The sequence below is a fragment of the Pelodiscus sinensis genome, chromosome 22 (assembly GCF_052426305.1).
Source record: "Pelodiscus sinensis isolate ZL-2025 chromosome 22, ASM5242630v1, whole genome shotgun sequence".
NCBI lineage: Eukaryota > Metazoa > Chordata > Testudines > Trionychidae > Pelodiscus > Pelodiscus sinensis.
In genome coordinates this window covers 11132371-11152445 of record NC_143073.1, presented here as the reverse complement: position 1 = coordinate 11152445, position 20075 = coordinate 11132371, and the positions used below count along the sequence as shown (strand labels likewise).

At 58.8% G+C, this 20075-nt stretch overlaps 1 protein-coding gene across 1 annotated transcript in view; it reads left to right on the top strand.

Annotated features, from left to right (window-relative positions):
• LOC102462326 (sodium/potassium-transporting ATPase subunit alpha-2) overlaps positions 1 to 14524 on the top strand; it is a 39823-nt gene extending 25299 nt beyond the window's left edge. The window contains exons 11-23 of the mRNA XM_075906989.2: positions 1493 to 1627; positions 2759 to 2948; positions 3127 to 3302; positions 3895 to 4031; positions 4112 to 4262; positions 5122 to 5290; positions 5702 to 5856; positions 7054 to 7177; positions 7827 to 7972; positions 8191 to 8321; positions 8997 to 9098; positions 11496 to 11587; positions 13623 to 14524. Coding sequence (XP_075763104.1) covers positions 1493 to 1627; positions 2759 to 2948; positions 3127 to 3302; positions 3895 to 4031; positions 4112 to 4262; positions 5122 to 5290; positions 5702 to 5856; positions 7054 to 7177; positions 7827 to 7972; positions 8191 to 8321; positions 8997 to 9098; positions 11496 to 11587; positions 13623 to 13651 — 1737 coding nt within the window. The 3' untranslated portion in view covers positions 13652 to 14524. The remainder of the gene's footprint in view (positions 1 to 1492; positions 1628 to 2758; positions 2949 to 3126; positions 3303 to 3894; positions 4032 to 4111; positions 4263 to 5121; positions 5291 to 5701; positions 5857 to 7053; positions 7178 to 7826; positions 7973 to 8190; positions 8322 to 8996; positions 9099 to 11495; positions 11588 to 13622) is intronic.
• The last annotated feature ends 5551 nt before the right edge of the window (positions 14525 to 20075 follow it).

Below are 20075 nucleotides of genomic sequence, written 5' to 3'. Positions count from 1 at the left end.
TCCCCCTCAGCTACAGGCCCAGCCTGGGGACCAAGCAGGGCCGACTTATCCATTAGGCACAGTAGGCACAGTGCCTAGGGCCCACGAAAATGTTTTAATTTCTTTTAAAAGCAGCAGAAGAAAAATGAACTTTTAGGGTCGAAGAAAATGTTTTAATTTTTTTCTCACATCAGAAAAACATGAAAATTAGGGCCCAAGAAAATCTATTCAATTTTGCCTAAAACAGAAAAAAAAAAGTTGACGTATTTAAAGTTATATCAAAAATAATTTTTAATATTGATATTATTGTGGTGGGAGGGGCCCACGAAGGCAAAAGTGCCTAGGGCCCTCGAAAGTCATAATTCACTCCTTGGGCAGGATCCCAGAGCCAGCGGCTGTTCAGTCTGACCCACAGCTCATGGCTGGGTTGTCCGCTGCCTCGGCAGGCTGGTCAGTCTCAGGTCAAAGCCCAGCGAGCCCCATAAGCACTCAGCCAGCTGCGCCAGGCCGAAGCAATGCCCAGGGAGCCTCAGATCCCGTCTGCCAGATGGGAGCAGTGACCAGTTAGACTGATAATCCCATCTTTGCCTTAGCAAGGCAGAGATCTGGCCCGTGTCCCCCCATGTCTCTGGCTCTGCCACCCGGAATCAGAGCCTTGTACCCAACCAGTCCATTATCCCCCTGCTATGTTGGTTCAGCCCAATTAAGATCAGTGTCCCCAGCATCCAGAGCACTGGCCTCATGGATTAGGTCTCCTGCAGCGTCCAAGACCCCATATTTTAGACCTAAGGTCCCCAAACTTTCTCATAGTGTGGTACATGCTACACCTCCCTTCCCATTAGCCAGGGCCACAAGCCCACAGCTGCATCCCTCCTTCCTATTGGCCATCACCCAGCCACTCCTCCCCACTCATTGGCCAGGAACCCACTATCCTGGCCATGCCTCCACCCTCATTGGCCATCACCTTGCCCTTCCTCTGCAGCCACTGGTCACAGCCTGGGCTCCTCTTCCATTGATAATGGACACAGACTGCCCTGGTCCAAGTCACAACACTCCCTCCCATTGGCCAGGGCCTCACTACCCCACCCGTCCCATTGGCCAGGGCCTCGCTATCCCACTGCACCTATTGGCCATGGTCATGACTGCTCTTCCATTGGCCAGGGCCCACTACCCCACCCCTCCCACTGGCAAAGACTTCACTACCCCACTCCTCCCATTGACCAAGAGTTCACTATCCCACCCCTCCCATTGGCCAGGGCTTCACTATTCCACCCCTCCCATTGGCCAGAGCCTCGCTATCCCACCACACCCCTTGGTCATGGTAATGACTGCCCTTCCATTGGCCCTGGCCCCAGCCACACCTCCCTCCCATTGGCCAGGGACCCACTACCCCACCCCATCCATTGGCCCTGGCCCCAGCTGCACCTCCCCTCTTTTCCATTCACCAGTCTGACCATCAGTGCCCCGTTGAGCTTCCCTCACCCCACACTGACAGCCCCTCTCCCCTTGCCAGCGGGACACGGCGGGCGATGCCTCCGAGTCGGCCCTGCTCAAGTGCATCCAGCTCTCCTGCGGCTCCGTCAAGAAGATGCGGGACAAGAACCCCAAAGTGACAGAGATCCCCTTCAACTCCACCAACAAGTACCAGGTGGGCTGGGCTGGGCTGGGGTATGGGCCCAGGCTGGGGTTAGGGCTCAGAATGGGCACCAGCTGGGCTGATAGGGGCATAGACCTGGAGCAGATGTGGGGCTGTCCAGTCAGTCTGCAGTTGTGAGGGAACCTGGCTGTGGCTTGTGTTGGCATTGGGGATAAGCATGGGGGGGAACGCAGTGGGCTTAAGGGAAAGTCGTGGCCTCTGGGAAAAGCTGCACAGTGGGGCGCTGGCCTCTGGGCTCCTGTCCCCACAATATCCCCAGTCCCCTTTGCTCTGGCCTCTGGGCTCCTGGCCCCACAGCATCCATAGCGGCCTAGGCTGATCTTGACTCTTGCAAATAATCAGTCAGAACATTCAATTCCCATGGATAACAGTTGGGCATAGACAGGAAGTTCCCGCCCATCCAGTGACCGGCTCCCACCCAGGAGCTGGAGGGAGCCAAGCCTGCCCAGGCTGTGTGTGCAGAGAAAGCAACCTGGGACAGAGGGTGGGGAGGAGGGATCAGGAGAGGCCCTGGGAGGGGAGCAGGCAGAGAGCAGGTGAAAAGATGGGAGGAGTTGGGGAGACAGGAAGGCGCTGGGGCGGGGGTGAGGTGGGGGGCTGTGGCAGCCTCCTCTCCTCCCCTTGTCTGGTCCCTGCCAGCAGGGCTCTACCCCCAGCTCTTGGGCACTGCCTGCCCAACCTCGGCCACTGGCACTAGGGACCCCGCCCTGTGGGGGGAGTGGCAGCTGGCTTGGCCCCTAGCAGGGTGCAGCGCTGGAGCAAAGCAATCAGCGTCCTTCCAGGGTGGCTCCCCCAGCCCAGTGTTTCTCAACCTTTTTTCATAAAGTGCCCCTTTCAAAAAAATTATAAGTATCCCCCAGTACCTATAGTTTTCAGACACCATTTTTTTTCTACCATGGCAACACATTTGTTTAAACAACTTAATCGTGGGTGGGCGATGAAATTTTTGGGTGTAAAAAGTACAAAAATAATCAAGCGCTGTAAAATTTAAAACAAAAATTCAGTTTTCTCCAAATTTCAGTTGTGTCGACGTACTCCCCAGACTTCTGTCGAGTACCCCTCAGGATACACGTACCACTGGGTGAGGGACACTGGCCTAGCCCACTCCCCCTTCCATTTCAGCTCTCCATCCACGAGCGTGAGGACAACCCCGAGGGCTACATGCTGGTGATGAAGGGCGCCCCGGAGCGCATCTTGGACCGCTGCTCCACCATCCTGGCGCAGGGCCAGGAGCTGCCCCTGGAGGAGGAGATGAGAGACGCCTTCCAGAACGCCTACCTGGAGCTGGGCGGGCTGGGGGAGCGAGTGCTGGGTGAGGGGGCCTGGGCACGGGGGAGGGGAAGCACTAGGGGTGAACAGGGGGTGATTGTGAATGAGCAAATCATATGAGCGTGCATGCGTGTGTGCGCGTGCGTATACAGAGCAGGGCCGATTGTGCCCGGGGACGTGTGTCCGGCTGCGGCTCACGCTGGCACTCTTGGCTCTCCCAGGCTTCTGCCACCTCTACCTGCCCCAAGACAAGTTTCCCCGGGGGTTTAAGTTTGACGCGGACGAGATCAACTTCCCCACCACCAACCTGTGCTTCGTGGGGCTCATGTCCATGATAGACCCGCCCCGGGCAGCTGTGCCAGACGCGGTGGGCAAGTGCCGGAGCGCAGGGATTAAGGTGAGGCCCCGAGGCAGAGGTGTCCCTGCAAATCAGGCCAACCTGTACTCAGCGCTGGGGGCAGAGCCGCCCAGACAGACAGCTATGCCTGCTCCCATGCTAGATACAAAGCCGGGGACCATGTACACCTCATAGCAGGCATGGTATGTGGGGCCAGCGGCTGCATTGTCAGGAGCAAAGAACCCAGGAGTCCTGGCTCATACTTCAACCACTACACTGTGCTCCCTGCTGCATGCAGGAGTCCTGACTCCCAGCCACCCTGCTCTAACCACTAGACCCTTCCCCCCCCCAACCCCCACAGTGCTGGCCCCCAGGCAACTAGCTTAAAAAACCCCCACACTCTGTGCTGCACCTAGGAGTCCTGACTCCCAGCCACCACCCCCGGTCAAGAAACTAGACCTCACTCCCCTCCCAGAGCTCGGAATAAAACCCAGGAGTCCCCGCTCCCAGCTGTGCTCCTCTAACCACTAGCCCCTACTCCTCTCAGAGCTGGGGACAGACCCCAAGGGTCCTGGCCCCAGCTCCATTCCCATGGCACTGGGCCCTGCCCGTCAGTGTCCATGCCTTGACTGCTGCATGGCTCCACCCCCAGGTGATCATGGTGACCGGGGACCACCCCATCACTGCCAAGGCCATCGCCAAGGGCGTGGGCATCATCTCCGAGGGCAACGAGACAGTGGAGGACATCGCAGCCCGGCTCAACATCCCCGTTAGCCAGGTCAACCCCAGGTAGGCGGGCCCCAGCTCCCGGGGCCCCCCAGCCCGTCTGTGGGGAGCTGGCCAGCCCTGACGCTGCTCTCGCCCTGCAGGGAAGCCAAGGCCTGCGTGGTGCATGGCTCTGACCTCAAGGACATGAGTGCGGAGCAGCTGGACGAGATCCTCAAGAACCACACGGAGATCGTCTTTGCCCGCACCTCCCCGCAGCAGAAGCTCATCATTGTGGAGGGCTGCCAGAGGCAGGTGGGGGCTCTGTCAGCACCCAGCCTGCCCCCTGCTGGCCAGCCTTGGCCAGTGCCTCCCTCCGCCCCAAGCTGCATGCCCCTGTGGCCAGCTCTCCCCCCTTGTCCTGAACAGCTGCTTAGCCAGGATGCAGAAAGCTGGGGGGCGGGGGGGGAGAAATGACTCTGCCCTGCCGAAATCAGCTGCCTAGTAGAGCCTGGGACTCAAGGGGAGTTGCCATGGATACAACAGCCTGGCGTGTCCATGGGTTGAGCCGGCAGGAAGAGTCCATCCCAGGCTGCTCTGCTCCCCTCCAAATGCATTTCTGTCCAGCATTAGATCCCAGGAGTCCTCCCTCTCAGCCCCCCACGGGGTAACCACTAGGCCCCACTCCTGCGGGGTAGGAAACAGAACCCAGGTGTCCTGATGCCTCAGCCTCCCTGCTGCGTCCCGTACCTGCCAGTCCCCCCCTGGAGCTAGGAGTAGAACCCATGAGTATGGCTCCCTCCAGCCTTTCTTTTGCCCCCAGCCCATGCAGCCTCCTGCAGCTCAAAGACTCACTCACCAGCTCTGTCTCTTGGGGGAGGCAGGAGCCCCTCCTACCTAGCCCCAAGCCCTGCGGAGTATGGTGGGGTGACAGTCCCAAGATGAGTACAGTGTCCTAGGCCAAGTTTGGCCCATGGATAAGTATTATCCTGGCAGGATCGGGGTGTATGTCCCCCACCCCAGTTTCCCCTACACGTGGTTGTGCTATGGTGCCAGTACCCCCTGCTGAGTTACCCCCCAGCACCCTCCCTCTGGGGGTCTCCCACCCTGCCCAGACCCAGCTCCAGGGCCGGCCCTGCCCCCTCCTGGTGTGATCCTGCCTCTCTCTCTGTAGGGGGCCATCGTGGCCGTGACTGGGGATGGCGTGAATGACTCGCCTGCCCTGAAGAAGGCCGACATCGGCATCGCCATGGGCATCGCCGGCTCCGACGTCTCCAAGCAGGCAGCCGACATGATCCTGCTGGACGACAACTTCGCCTCCATCGTGACGGGGGTGGAGGAAGGTGAGAGCCCGGGCGGGTGCGGGGGAAGGGAGGTGGGTAGCGCCCTCCCCCCACCCCATGTCCCACCTCCTGCTCCCGCAGCCCAGCCGGTTTGTGATACGGGCCTGAGCCAAGCACTGGGCAGGCCCAGAATCCAGGCCACCCAAGTATGCGGAATGTGACTGGATCAGCTCCCTGCTGCCTTGGCTTCTCCTCAAATGAGGGATCCCCGGGCTGGTGCTGGTGGGATCGGAGCCCAGCCGGCGTCGTTGCCTCTGGGTCAGGCTGGCACCCGGCAGGCTGGGAGTGGCTTCGCCGCCCACCCCCCCACCGCTTGCCTCCCACCCATGATTCTGTCTTTGTTCTCTGCTCCCCCGGCCCAGCCCCCCACGGCCCCACGACTCTCGCTCTCCCTCTGCTCCCTCCTACCAGGCCGCCTCATCTTTGATAACCTCAAGAAATCCATCGCCTACACGCTGACCAGTAACATCCCCGAGATCACCCCCTTCCTGCTCTTCATCATCATCAACATCCCGCTGCCCCTGGGCACCGTCACCATCCTCTGCATCGACCTGGGCACTGACATGGTGAGTGGGCGCTGCCCGGCGGGGGAAGGGAGCCGGGGTGTGATAGAATCAGAGGGGTGTGAAATAGGAAACGGGGGAAGGGCAAATGAGAGCGGCAGGCAGGCACAGTGCTCCAGGCAGAGGGTGATCCCAAGAGGAGCTGCTGTGCCCATTCCCTTAGCCGTGGCCTTGTGGCAACACGTAGACCCACAGCTGAGCCCTGAGGGTGCCCCTTCACCTGCCCACAGATGGGGGATCTCTGTCTCCCGTGGGTACCAGGGCAAGGTAGGTGCAGGAGTCTGCCAAGTCCGCAGGTGTCCCATGGCTGTTCAGGGGATTAGGCCCTGCAGACACTGAGACCAATGGCTCCTTCTCCTGGCCCAGAGAGAAATACAGTGAGGCTTCAAACCTGGCTTCATTTGCACGGGGTTCCAGGCTCTGCCCCCTCCCCCCCCAAGCTCTGGGCAGGGACCTTGGCAGCTCAGCCTCACTCCCTACGTGCCAAGGCCGCTGTGCTGGTAGGGGGTAGTTGGAGCTGGAAGCACCAATCCCAGACTGGCAGCCCTATGGTTTGTGCCCAGTGCCACCAGAATGGCCTGAACATGATGGTGCCACATGGCCACATAATGCTTTGCAATGGTCTGGCTGTCGGTGGGTAGAGGGAGGGAAGGACAGACAGGTCAGTGAGAGGAGGGTGGGATGGACAGGAAAGTCAGTAGGTGGAGGGAGGGCAGGACCGGCAGTCAGTGGGTAGGGGGAGGCAAGGATAGGCGGGTCGGTGGGTGGAGGGGGGATGGACAGGCGGGTCAGTGAGAGTAGGGAGAATCTATAGATTGCTGCTATCTGAAGTTTGCAGACCCCTATCAGGGAAAGCGGAGGTGGGGCAGGTGGGGCTAGAGAACTAGGTGGTTGCAGTGAGCTCTGGAGGTCTGAGGCTGACTTCTGGTGACTTTTCCAAGCCCCAGTGTCTCTGGGGCTGTGGATTTATTTCCTCCCTGTGAGCATCATTACTGGCCAGTCCACACCATGCCAGAGATCACCCTCTCAGTACCACCCCAGACATCCTGCCCCGGGGCATGGGCCTCCTGAGGGCTCCCCATCCCTGCCAAGCTGGACCCCAGAGCCCAGCAAAGATCTTAGGCCTGGGTCTTAGTTCCTCGGGTTCCCTAGCTCTGTTGACCCCAGCCCCATTCACTCCCGGCTCCTCCTGCCTGCCAGGTCCCTGCAATCTCCCTGGCCTACGAAGCTGCAGAAAGCGACATCATGAAGAGGCAGCCGCGGAACCCCAAGACGGACAAGCTGGTGAACGAACGGCTCATCAGCATGGCCTACGGGCAGATCGGTGAGTGGGGCAGTGGGTGCTGTCTATTCAGCTTGGGGCTGCACCCTGGACTGACAGCCTCATCCCAGGGGCTGCAGGAAGCCATGTTAGGGGTTCAACCCCCTTCCCGAGTAGTGTGGAACCCAGTACCCCAGCCTGGCAGCAGGGGGCGCTGTCTGCAGGGAACAGAGGGATCAGCAGTGAGCAATACCCCAGCGTGGCACCAGGGGGCGCTGTGCTGCAGGGAACAGACGGGTTAGGAATGAGCAGTACCGCAGCGTGGCACCAGGGGGCACTGCGCTGCAGGAAGCAGAGGGGGTTAGCAGGGAGCAGTACCCCAGCGTGGCACCAGGGGGTGCTGTGCTGCAGGGAGCAGAGGGGTTAGCAGGGAGCAGTAAGTACCCCAGCGTGGCACCAGGGGGCGCTGCACTGCTGGAGGTGGCAGAGTCCAGGTGAAATGGCCCATCAGCTGAGCCAGGCCCTGGTTGGGAGGGAACGGGCAGTGCTGACAGGCCGTGTGAATGGCCGGGTGCTGGGCAGGTCCGTAGAGAGCAACATGCCAGGCTGGTGCTGTGCAACCAGGAAGGAAAGCGCATTTATGTGTCTCTGCTCCTCTCTCTCTCTCTCTCTGCTGCCCTCTCTCACCTACCCCCACAATTGCCCCATCCAGGTATGATCCAGGCCCTGGGTGGGTTCTTCACCTACTTTGTGATCTTGGCGGAGAACGGGTTCCTGCCGTCCACCCTGCTGGGCATCCGCCTGGACTGGGACGACCGCTCCAAAAATGACCTGGAGGACAGCTACGGGCAGGAGTGGGTGAGTGCGGCCCTGAGGTGGGGGCAGAGGGAGCAAGGTCCCACTTCTCCTGCTACAGCGTTCGCGGAGCTCTCGACGGCACCCTCACCGCTCGGGGGGCGCTTGGCCCCACAGGAGCTCAACTGTGGCGTGAGGCGCCGGGGGTCTGGCTGCACAAGGGAGCTGGCCTGGCGCTGGCTGCCCTCCCTCGCGCCCAGCGTCCGTGCCTCTCCCCACAGACCTACGAGCAGCGCAAGGTGGTGGAGTTCACGTGCCACACAGCCTTCTTCGCCAGCATCGTGGTGGTGCAGTGGGCCGACCTCATCATCTGCAAGACCCGGAGGAACTCGGTCTTCCAGCAGGGCATGAAGTGAGTCCCAGCTCCCAGCCCTGCACCCTCCTGCTCACGGGCCCTGCAGGACTTTTGTCCCCCTGTGCTGACGGGGACGGGCTTGGCCATGCTGTGGGGACAGGCGGTGGGGGGACGACTCTCTCCTCTGACCCAGAACTGGGCCCAGAGCCCAAGAGGTGTGTGGGACTCAGTAGGGGGCTTCTTGCTCACAGGTCGTGTTGGCCTCATTGTGGCACTAGGGGGCGCGGTGCTACTGGCCCATCCCTTGCTCAGAGGAGCCATAAGCCCACAGCTCTGCTCCTGCCTCCCAGTTGGCCAAATTCCGGATCTCAGCTGGCTTTGCCCATAGGGTGGCCAGACGGTTTCAACAAAAATACCGGATGCACTTGCCATTACATCACAACCTACAGTACATCTTGTTTAGAAAATACCGGACATTTCTATTTTCTCATTTCTATTTTCTCAATTTGTTTCCTGAACAGAAAGCTCAAATACTGGACTGTCCGGTTCAAAACTGGACACCTGCCAATCTATTTGCCCAGCCGCCCTCAGCTCACATCCAGCCCTCCACAATACCTTTCCCCCAAAGCCTTGTCCCTGAGACTCCTAGGACCTCCCCTTGGGCTGCTGCTGGCTGGGCCAAGCTCTCTGCCCCCACCCCCCATTCCTGTGTGTTGTTGATCTGTCCTCCAGGAACAAAATTCTGATTTTTGGCCTCCTCGAAGAGACGGCCCTGGCTGCCTTCCTGTCCTACTGCCCTGGCATGGGGGTGGCACTCCGGATGTACCCGCTCAAGTGAGTGACACACAGCAGGGGTGCAGGGCTCCAAAGGGCCCAGACCACAGGGAGCTGCTGCCCCCCTTGTGAGGTGATGGGCCCCTGCTTCTGTCTGGCTTCCCTCCCCTGTACAGTCATCAAGTAGCACAGTCCAGCACCCCGGCAGGGACCCCGGGCAACCTGGTCCCTAGTGCTCCCCGGCAGGGTCCCCTGAGCAACGCAGTCCCTAGTGCTCCCCCCAGGCAGGGTCCCCTAGGCAACGCAGTCCCTAGTGCTCCCCCCAGGCAGGGTCCCCTGGGCAACGCAGTCCCTAGTGCTCCCCGGCAGGGTCCCCTGGGCAACGCAGTCCCTAGTGCTCCCCCCAGGCAGGGTCCCCTAGGCAACGCAGTCCCTAGTGCTCCCCCCAGGCAGGGTCCCCTAGGCAACGCAGTCCCTAGTGCTCCCCGGCAGGGTCCCCTGGGCAACGCAGTCCCTAGTGCTCCCCGGCAGGGTCCCCTGAGCAACGCAGTCCCTAGTGCTCCCCAGCAGGGTCCCCTGGGCAACGCAGTCCCTAGTGCTCCCTGGCAGGGTCCCCTGGGCAACGCAGTCCCTAGTGCTCCCCGGCAGGGTCCCCTAGGCAACGCAGTCCCTAGTGCTCCCCCCAGGCAGGGTCCCCTGGGCAACGCAGTCCCTAGTGCTCCCCCCAGGCAGGGTCCCCTGGGCAACGCAGTCCCTAGTGCTCCCCCCAGGCAGGGTCCCCTGGGCAACGCAGTCCCTAGTGCTCCCCCCAGGCAGGGTCCCCTGGGCAACGCAGTCCCTAGTGCTCCCTGGCAGGGTCCCCTAGGCAACGCAGTCCCTAGTGCTCCCCCCAGGCAGGGTCCCCTGGGCAACGCAGTCCCTAGTGCTCCCCCCAGGCAGGGTCCCCTAGGCAACGCAGTCCCTAGTGCTCCCCCCAGGCAGGGTCCCCTGGGCAACGCAGTCCCTAGTGCTCCCCCCAGGCAGGGTCCCCTGGGCAACGCAGTCCCTAGTGCTCCCCGGCAGGGTCCCCTGGGCAACGCAGTCCCTAATGCTCCCCAGCAGGGTCCCCTGGGCAACGCAGTCCCTAGTGCTCCCCAGCAGGGTCCCCTGGGCAACGCAGTCCCTAGTGCTCCCCCCAGACAGGGTCCCCTAGGCAACGCAGTCCCTAGTGCTCCCCCCAGACAGGGTCCCCTAGGCAACGCAGTCCCTAGTGCTCCCCCCAGGCAGGGTCCCCTAGGCAACGCAGTCCCTAGTGCTCCCCGGCAGGGTCCCCTGGGCAACGCAGTCCCTAGTGCTCCCCCCAGGCAGGGTCCCCTGGGCAACGCAGTCCCTAGTGCTCCCCGGCAGGGACCCCTGGGCAACGCAGTCCCTAGTGCTCCCCCCCCCCAGCAGGGTCCCCTGGGCAACGCAGTCCCTAGTGCTCCCCCCCCCAGCAGGGTCCCCTGGGCAACGCAGTCCCTAGTGCTCCCCGGCAGGATCCCCTGGGCAACGCAGTCCCTAGTGCTCCCCCCCCCAGCAGGGTCCCCTGGGCAACGCAGTCCCTAGTGCTCCCCGGCAGAGTCCCCTGGGCAACGCAGTCCCTAGTGCTCCCCCCAGGCAGGGTCCCCTGGGCAACGCAGTCCCTAGTGCTCCCCCCCCCCCAGCAGGGTCCCCTAGGCAACGCAGTCCCTAGTGCTCCCCGGCAGGGTCCCCTGAGCAACGCAGTCCCTAGTGCTCCCTGGCAGGGTCCCCTGAGCAACGCAGTCCCTAGTGCTCCCCCCCCCCAGCAGGGTCCCCTGGGCAACGCAGTCCCTAGTGCTCCCCCCCCCCAGCAGGGTCCCCTGGGCAACGCAGTCCCTAGTGCTCCCCGGCAGAGTCCCCTGGGCAACGCAGTCCCTAGTGCTCCCCGGCAGGGTCCCCTGAGCAACGCAGTCCCTAGTGCTCCCTGGCAGGGTCCCCTAGGCAACGCAGTCCCTAGTGCTCCCCCCCGGCAGGGTCCCCTGGGCAACGCAGTCCCTAGTGCTCCCCGGCAGGGTCCCCTGGGCAACGCAGTCCCTAGTGCTCCCCCCCCCAGCAGGGTCCCCTGGGCAACGCAGTCCCTAGTGTTCCCTGGCAGGGTCCCCTGAGCAACGCAGTCCCTAGTGCTCCCCCCAGGCAGGGTTTCCTAGGCAACGCAGTCCCTAGTGCTCCCCCCAGGCAGGGTCCCCTGGGCAACGCAGTCCCTAGTGCTCCCCGGCAGGGTCCCCTAGGCAACGCAGTCCCTAGTGCTCGCCGGCAGGGACCCCTGGGCAACGCAGTCCCTAGTGCTCCCCAGCAGGGTCCCCTAGGCAACGCAGTCCCTAGTGCTCCCCCCCCCAGCAGGGTCCCCTAGGCAGTGCGGTCCCTGTGCTCCCCGCGTCCTGCAGCACAGCCCCTGACACTCCCCTTGTCCCCCTGCAGGGTCACCTGGTGGTTCTGCGCCTTCCCCTACAGCCTGCTGATCTTTGTGTACGACGAAGTGCGGAAGCTGATCCTGCGGCGCTATCCTGGTGGTGAGCTCCTGCCTGCGCAGTGCCAGGGCTCCCCCCGCCCCTCCCACAGTGCCATCCATTCCCACCTATGCAGTGCCACACGCCCCCGCCCTCATCTGGGCTCTGCCACATACCCCTGCAGTGCCACCCATTTCCACCCACAGTGCCACCCGCTCCCATCCATGCAGTGTCACCCGCTCCCACGCACACAGTGCCACCCGCTCCCATCCATGCAGTGCCGCCCGCTCCCACGCACACAGTGCCACCCGCTCCCATCCATGCAGTGCCGCCCGCTCCTACGCACACAGTGCCACCCGCTCCCATCCATGCAGTGTCACCCGCTCCCACGCACACAGTGCCACCCGCTCCCATCCATGCAGTGCCACCCACTCCCACGCAGACAGTGCCACCCGCTCCCACGCAGACAAGCCACCCGCTCCCATGCATTCAGTGCCACCCGCTCCCACGCAGACAGTGCCACCCGCTCCCACGCAGACAGTGCCACCCGCTCCCATCCATGCAGTGCCACCCACTCCCACGCACACAGTGCCACCCGCTCCCATCCATGCAGTGCCGCCCGCTCCCACGCACACAGTGCCACCCGCTCCCATCCATGCAGTGCCGCCCGCTCCCACGCAGACAGTGCCATCCGCTCCCATCCATGCAGTGTCACCCGCTCCCAAGCACACAGTGCCACCCGCTCCCATCCATGCAGTGTCACCCGCTCCCAAGCACACAGTGCCACCCGCTCCCATCCATGCAGTGTCACCCTCTCCCAAGCACACAGTGCCACCCGCTCCCATCCATGCAGTGTCACCCGCTCCCAAGCACACAGTGCCGCCCGCTCCCACGCACACAGTGCCATCCGCTCCCATCCATGCAGTGCCGCCCTCTCCCACGCACACAGTGCCACCCGCTCCCACGCACACAGTGCCATCCGCTCCCATCCATGCAGTGTCACCCGCTCCCAAGCACACAGTGCCATCCGCTCCCATCCATGCAGTGTCACCCGCTCCCATGCAGACAGTGTCACCCGCTCCCACGCACACAGTGCCATCCGCTCCCATCCATGCAGTGTCACCCGCTCCCAAGCACACAGTGCCGCCCGCTCCCACGCACACAGTGTCATCCGCTCCCATCCATGCAGTGCCGCCCTCTCCCACGCACACAGTGCCATCCGCTCCCATGCATGCAGTGCCGCCCTCTCCCACGCACACAGTGCCGCCCGCTCCCATCCATGCAGTGTCACCCGCTCCCAAGCACACAGTGCCACCCGCTCTCATCCATGCAGTGTCGCCTGCTCCCACGCACACAGTGCCATCCGCTCCCACTCACACAGTGCCACCCTCTCCCGCTCAGACAGTGCCGCCCGCTCCCATCCATGCAGTGCCGCCCACTCCCACGCACACAGTGCCACCCGCTCCCATGCACACAGTGCCGCCCGCTCCCATCCATGCAGTGCAGCCCACTCCCATGCACACAGTGCCGCCCGCTCCCATGCATACAGTGCCACAGCCCCACCTGGGCTCTGCAGTGGGCCCTCACACATTGCCACAGCCCCCTCCGTACTGTCCAGGCTCTGCCACACTCCCACACAGTGTCATGGGCCCTTCCTCCTTCTCTGCCATGCTCTTCCCAGGCTGCATAGTGCCACCTGCTCAATGCCACAGTCCCCCCTCTGTGCTGTGCAACAGGCCCCCCTGCAATGCCACCCCTCCCACCCACACAGAGCCAGGGGCACCCCCACACTAGTGCTTTGCCACAGGGCTCCCCTGTGGGAAGGTGAAGGCAACAGACCCTGCTCCCCGGCGTTTGGCAGATGCTCGGCTCCTGATGCCCCGCTGTGGAGGCAGTCAGTGCCACGCAGGGAATGGATGTCAACCTCCCCCCCCCCCCCCCCCGTCCACAGCCCAGGCCCACGTCTGACCTGCTGCTCCTCTCGTCCCGCTCCAGCACCCCCTCCCCCAGCCATGTGGCACCCTGGAGCCGAGGGCACCTAACCCATCTGCTCCCCCCTTCTGCCAGCACTGACCAGCCTCTCTCCTTTCCTCTCTAGGCTGGGTGGAGAAGGAGACGTATTACTGAGCCCAGGTCTGGGCTGACCAGGCGGATCCTCTCTCCGTGTCCCCGGGGGGAGGGCGCTGCTCCGCCCAGGCCACCTGGCATCACCGCAAACCTTAGTGCTTAATGGGGAGGGAGGGAATCAGCAGCACACCTGTCCTGTGTAGATTTAATGCGTAGGCACTAACCTTGCTGGGTCGAAGGGACAGGACCCCGGAGCCCTGCCCCAGCTGCCCGGCCACACACGCTAGCTAGGCAGGAGCGAGGTGGAGCAGGCCTGCGCCCAATGGGCCCCTGCCGATTTGCATGTGGGGAGGGGCTGGTGGGAGGTGTCTCGATCTAGACACAAAGACCCTGGAAGAGGCGATAGGGGAGAGAGGGGACCCAGGGTGCTCTGAGGGGCTGGGCTGGACCCAGGACTCTGCCTTGGCCCTGCTCTAGGGAGTCCCAGCCAGACTCTGGGGAGCCAGCACCCTTGGCCAGGGAATGAGGACTCATGAACATGAGGGGGGCATGTAGGGCCCTGGTGTGAGGGTGAAAGATACCCCAGCCCCAGGTAGGGTGATGCTGGCAGAGCAGGGAGTGGGGCAGGGCTCCTGCACATGTTCAGCATTTGCCTTTTGCAAAGGCAGTCACCCTGCCCCAGGCCTGCCCTGCAGGGGCTCCCCACGGCTGCGAGTGGCTCCCCGGCCTCCACATGACACAGAAGCGGGGGGTTCTTTGCTGGGGCAGAAGAACTGGGGTCTGCCCGGGGAGAGGGTCCGGTCACTGCCCTGGGCTGGGGGGAGGGGACAGGGAGTCTGGTCACTGCCCTGGGCTAGGGGTGGAGGGGCAGTGAAGCCCCCAAAAGTAGGCGCCTCCTGTTTTGAAGACGTGCAATAAAATAATTTAACCCTTCCTGCCTCAGAGTTCCTTCAGCTCAGCCTGGGGAGCAGGGACTAGAACATGGGACTTGGCCCCTGGCTCCATCACCTCTGCCTCTGGGTTAATGGGGAGCACATGAGGCAGGGCTGCTCACCCCAAACAGGGCTAAACTCAAAATAAGCTACGCAACTTGAGCTATGCTAATTGAGTAGCTTACGTCGAAATAGCCGATTTCGAATTTGGGCACGTCTACACAGCACTTCCTTTGAAACAGAGCCCTCTTCCTCCAACTTCCCTTGCTCCTCGTACAATAAGGGTTATGGGAGTCAGAGTAAGAAGTCCTCCAGCCGGACAGTATTTCGACATTATGTCGAAATAACTGCTTGTTGTGTCGATGCACGCTTTGCTATTTCGAAATAACGGTGGTGTGTAGATGTGCCCTATACGAAGCAGTGGCTTAAGAATCCTGCTACGTGTGTGTACGCTGTATGGCTCTGATTTACACCTTTCAAAAGTCCAAGTTCACCAAATAGTGACTAGTCCATTGCAGTTTTCCACCGCTCTCACTAGGCCCATCGAGGCTGCCATACTGCGGCTCAGAAGGTTTCCGCCCTTTGATCACATGCACGCTGAATGCAAAGCTTTTGCCTTTATATGTTGTTGCTGTGGTCAATTGGCCCCTGCAGTTCAGAATCCCTCCAGAAATAGTCTGGACTAGGCTTCAGCTCTGGGAGGGGTTGAAGGTGGTTGTAGGACCCTTCTGAGGCTATGTCTAGATTACGGGGGTTTTCCGGGTTACCTCCGGTATTCTGGAAAAACTCCGCCACATCCAGGGAATGCATCTGCTCTTCTTCTTTTTTTGCAGAGGAGCAGACGCACTCTTTCGGAAGCTCTGTCTTCCTCCTCCCACAAGGAAGAAGGGCTCTTCCGAAAGAGTTTTTTTCCGAAATTTGGCCCAGTGCAGACAGGCCAAATTTTGGAAAACCTCTTCCAAAAAAGCTATCGGAAAAAGGTACACAGATTGCAGAGTGTAATTTGCGTACCTTTTTCCGATAAAGCCCCGTAGTCTAGACATAGCCAGAGCTGATTGTGACATCAGCTCCTGAGTCAATTTTAAACTCAATAGTCTTCCCAGGAATATTCAGTTTTACTGGCCAGGCAGGCTCTGTGTCTTCAAAGGTTATAGATCCCAGGAACAATGGCTCTTGATGGTCTGTGTGATATGAGTCTACTCCCGGAGTGCTTTGGTGTGGTACAGAGCTGCAGAATGTCCATATTTCATGCATTCATTGCTCCATGTGCCTCTGGCTGGACATACATCATCTCTTGGGATATGGCTTTTTCCTTATCTTGTGGATGTAGGTTGGAATTTCTTCCCTCTTAGCCTGGGAGTTCTCTCTTCTTGCCTTGGGTGTCCTATGAAAATGACTTAGCACTCAAGTTACATCTGTTAACAGGTTCTAAGCTAGTTTCTTGTTTTTCAAGTTTAGCAAGTTGCTCTTGGTTTTATTGCCTCACCATCTGTGACTGTTTTGCTATTTGAATAGCTGTGGCTACAGTCAAATCTCTCTTCAACTGTAGCTGCTGTGAAATGTTATTATTACACATTAACCCAATAATCAGCCTTTCTCTGAAATTTTCATGTTTTGCATTCCCAAAGTGACAGTGTCTGTAAAGCTCTGATAAAAAATTCAACATTTTCCCTTGGTCTTTGAATTCTCCGAGGGAAATATGCTCTTTCGTAAACCACTTTTTTCTGAGGGATAAAATATGCATCAAACGTATCAGACCCTTTCATTTGTGACTATCTTCATTGAACTCAACAGATTTAGAGATATGTTCTGCCTGCTTTCCCAGGTGCTAAAATAAAGATGAAATCTGCATATCCCCAGTTTATTGCTGCAGCTTGGTAACAATGCAGAATCTTGACAATTACAGCTTTCCATCTGTCCATTAGCTTCGGAGGTAGCCGAGTTAGTCTGTTACAGAAAAAAACAACAAATGGTCTGGTAGCACTTTATAGACTAACGAAACATGGAGATGGTGTCATGAGCTTTCGTGGGCACAGCCCACTTCTTCAGCTAGGCCCTGGAATCACAGTTCATCCACAAATTCAATTCACCTGCTAATGGACTCAATGGTGATATGGGCTGGTGGGGACACTACCTACTTAATACTCACGGAAGGTGCTAACAGCTCCCTGAGTGGTAGCCTTCCTGTCTTAGCGGCGAGGAGTCCTGTGTCACCTTATAGACTAACCGAAGTGTTGGAGCATAAGCTTTCGAGGGCAAAGACCCACTTCGTCAGATGCATGTAGTGGAAATTTCCAGAGGCAGGTATAAATATGCAGGCCATGCATCTGACGAAGTGGGTCTTTGCCCATGAAAGCTTATGCTCCAACACTTCGGTTAGTCTAGAAGGTGCCACAGGACTCGCCGCTTTTGCAGATTCAGACTAACATGGCTACCCCTCTGATACTTGACTTCCTGTCTTAGAAATCTATCTATTGACTTTGATTTTTATCTGCTTAGGTTTAAGTACCCATTCTCCAGATACTTAATGATGCTCTGTCTCCCACCCACCCTCTCCCTTTTTCTTTCTCTCCCTCTTCCCTTTCCCCTCTCCTATTTATTTCAAGTTTTCACATCCCAAACTCATAACTCCAGTCCTCTGAAGAAGTGGGCTGTGCCCACGAAAGCTCATGACGCCATCTATATGTTTTGTTAGTCTTTAATGTGCTACCAGACCATTTGTTGTTTTTGTCTGTCCATTGGGAAGGCTTGTCAAAGCTGAAATGCATTGAAAAGGGGTGTGCTGATGACATCCTGCCACCATTATTGCTGTTTTCTTCTTGTTTTTGTTCTTAGTTTACGCTTGACACCGTGCCATGTTCCGCTTTGCTAGATCTGGCCTGGCTACAGAGCTCACTTTTCCACCCCAAATGTAGTCATCGTAAGATCCCTTAATGCTCTGCCTTGGTCTCACTGAGCGTGGTTTAAATACAGTATTTTACACACCCTGCTACTTCACCTCTGAGCAGTCAAATACAATGTAGCATTGGGGTATGTGGGAGGGGTGGGGGATGGGGTTCCCCTCCCCCTTCAGTAATGCTCTTAAACCCCTCTGTTCCTATGCTCCCTGTGATGCTGTCACAGATAACCCCTTGGGGCAGTTCCCCGCTGTGCCGATTTAGCCACAGACACTCATCTTCTTGCTCTCTGGGCTCCCCACCACCCTGTGCTGCTGTGCCAATATTCTCTGCTCTCCCCCAGTCATGGCACAAAGCTGGGGTAACCGCCCCTCCCCCCCTGCAAAGAGCAAAGCAATCCCTGGGGCTAGCTCCCAGGAAACCAACCGCCAAAAAAGATCAAACCCCCAAATAAATCCGTCTTTCTCGGAGTAAAAGTTTTACGCAAGGAAAGCCCATGAGGATGTTCACCCTCTTTACCAATGTACAGTGATCCTTCCCCTAGATAACAATTATTTACCCAGGGCTTGGTAGTAAACAAAGACGACTTTATTAGTACGAACAGCAGGAGTTAAGTGGCTGTAAGTGAAAAGAGACAAAGTAAATTACAGAATTAAATTAAAAAAAAAAACCACACACATAGGTAGCTCTAATCACTAAAAACCTTATTACAAGCAGCCTCTTACGCTAAAGAGCTTGTTCTTATTTCAGGCCTGTCTTTAAGTCACAGCAATAGTCTAGCACGTGGGTTCCCAAACTGGGGGGCATGCCCCCCTGGGGGTGTGTGAAGAAATTCCAGGGGGGGGCACGAGGCAACCTAGCCTCCCCCCATCAAGTTTTGCTGCCCTGTTCAGTTCCCTTTTTTTCTTCTTCTTCTTTTTTGCTCAACAACTTTTGCTGCTATTTGGGGGGGGGAGGCATGAGGGTTTTTCAAAAATCAAAAAGGGAGGCGTGATGCCAAAAAGTTTGGATAGCAGCACCTTAAAAGCCAAGGAAACATGTAGCTGGTATCAAGTCACAGATGATTGTTTACTCTGAGTTGTGAACAAAGGGCTGGTTCCCTTTTGTTTCTCTTGAATCTTGAATGCAGGCCTCTCCCCAGGCTGGCCAAAGACAAAGGGACAGGCAGCTTCCCAGGGTTTTATAGATTTCACTCTGGGTGGGAATCTGTTGTTCTCTAGCCCCACCTTCCATGGAAAATTACCTGGTCAAACTGGTATCCTCCTACCAGGCAGTGTGGCTACATGTGTTCCCAGGACCAGCCACTGCTACCAGGGGTGAGGATCCTTTTTTGGGTTGGGGGCTGCTGCCCCACAGAAAAATCAGTCAAGGGCCGCACAGAAATAAGAAGCAAAAACACCAACCTCAAACCCTCACTGATGTGGCCCCAAAGTGAGAAGCAGAAAGATACTCCCCACATTCCCCTCACACACCAGAGTCTGGGGGGGCAGGCTAGTAGATTCTGTGTGCTCCAGCCCCACGGAGGGATGGTGGGGGGGCTGGAGCACCAGCATGGGCTCCCTAGTGTTGGAGGGGGGAGCCCTTAGCCTTGGGGGCCAGAACCAGGCAAGTTGAGGGCCGGATCCAGCCCCGGGTCCTTAGGTTCCTCACCTCTGGCTTAGATTTAAAGGACAAACAAGGATGTTGTCAAGTCATTAAGTTGATCAGCCAGTCATTAGGGCTTCTGGGGGACCACTCCTGAGGGCTCACATTTGGGCATTTAAAACCATAAACCATGTCCTACCTCGTATTGCTAACTTTCCATATAAGAATGATACATGCACCCAAATAAGACACACAGATCCAGCAGGTTGTGACCTTAAAGTTGAGAGGTGACATGAGGTATCCTGTCCAAAGCCGCCTCGAGTTGTGCATATTTATATTCACAAGTCAATTTCAGAAAGCCTGAGGGGGGGGTCGCCACAGTCCCCTGCCCTGGCCCTGGCCGTGGGGTGTGACCATGTTGGGCCTTGCGCCCATTAAGCTCTGCCGCATGGCTCCCACCCTTCGCCCCCTTTGCCAGAAACAGCCCTTGGCACCCCCTGTTGGCCGTCAGGTGAGGCTACTGCCCAAGCACTAGTCCTGGTAAGAGGAGCTGGGCTGCCGATTTAAAAATAAGCCTCTGGGTCAGCAGAAAGAGCTGAAACCAGCCGCGCCTGCTGCCAGGACCCCGGCATTTCGCACTGATTAAAATAAGAGCAGCTGTTGGGCTGCAGCCGCAGGCTTATAAATAGCGCCCGGGCATAGCTTGCCTTAAAGACCAGCGCTCCCTACAGCAAGAGGATTGCGACCTGTCTCGCCACCTGTCCACAGGCAGTCACCGTGGGGCACCTGGCCTTCCTTCCCCTGAGTCGCCCCTCCCCAGAGCTCTCAGGGGTGCAGGGCTCTGGCAGGCTCCGCAAAGCCAGAGTACTGTACAGGGGGTGCTAATTAATCATGAGAGTGGCGGTGATCAATTTACACGTGGCACTGGTGTAAGTGGCTGCTGGTGCATGGAAGGATTCACTCAGGCCAATAACGGAGCCAGGGGGAACACGAATGCCCATCTGGGCAGGCAGGTGATGGATGGCAGGTGGAGCAGTGTCACCGTGTCAGAGAGAAATCAGCCGTTTGCCT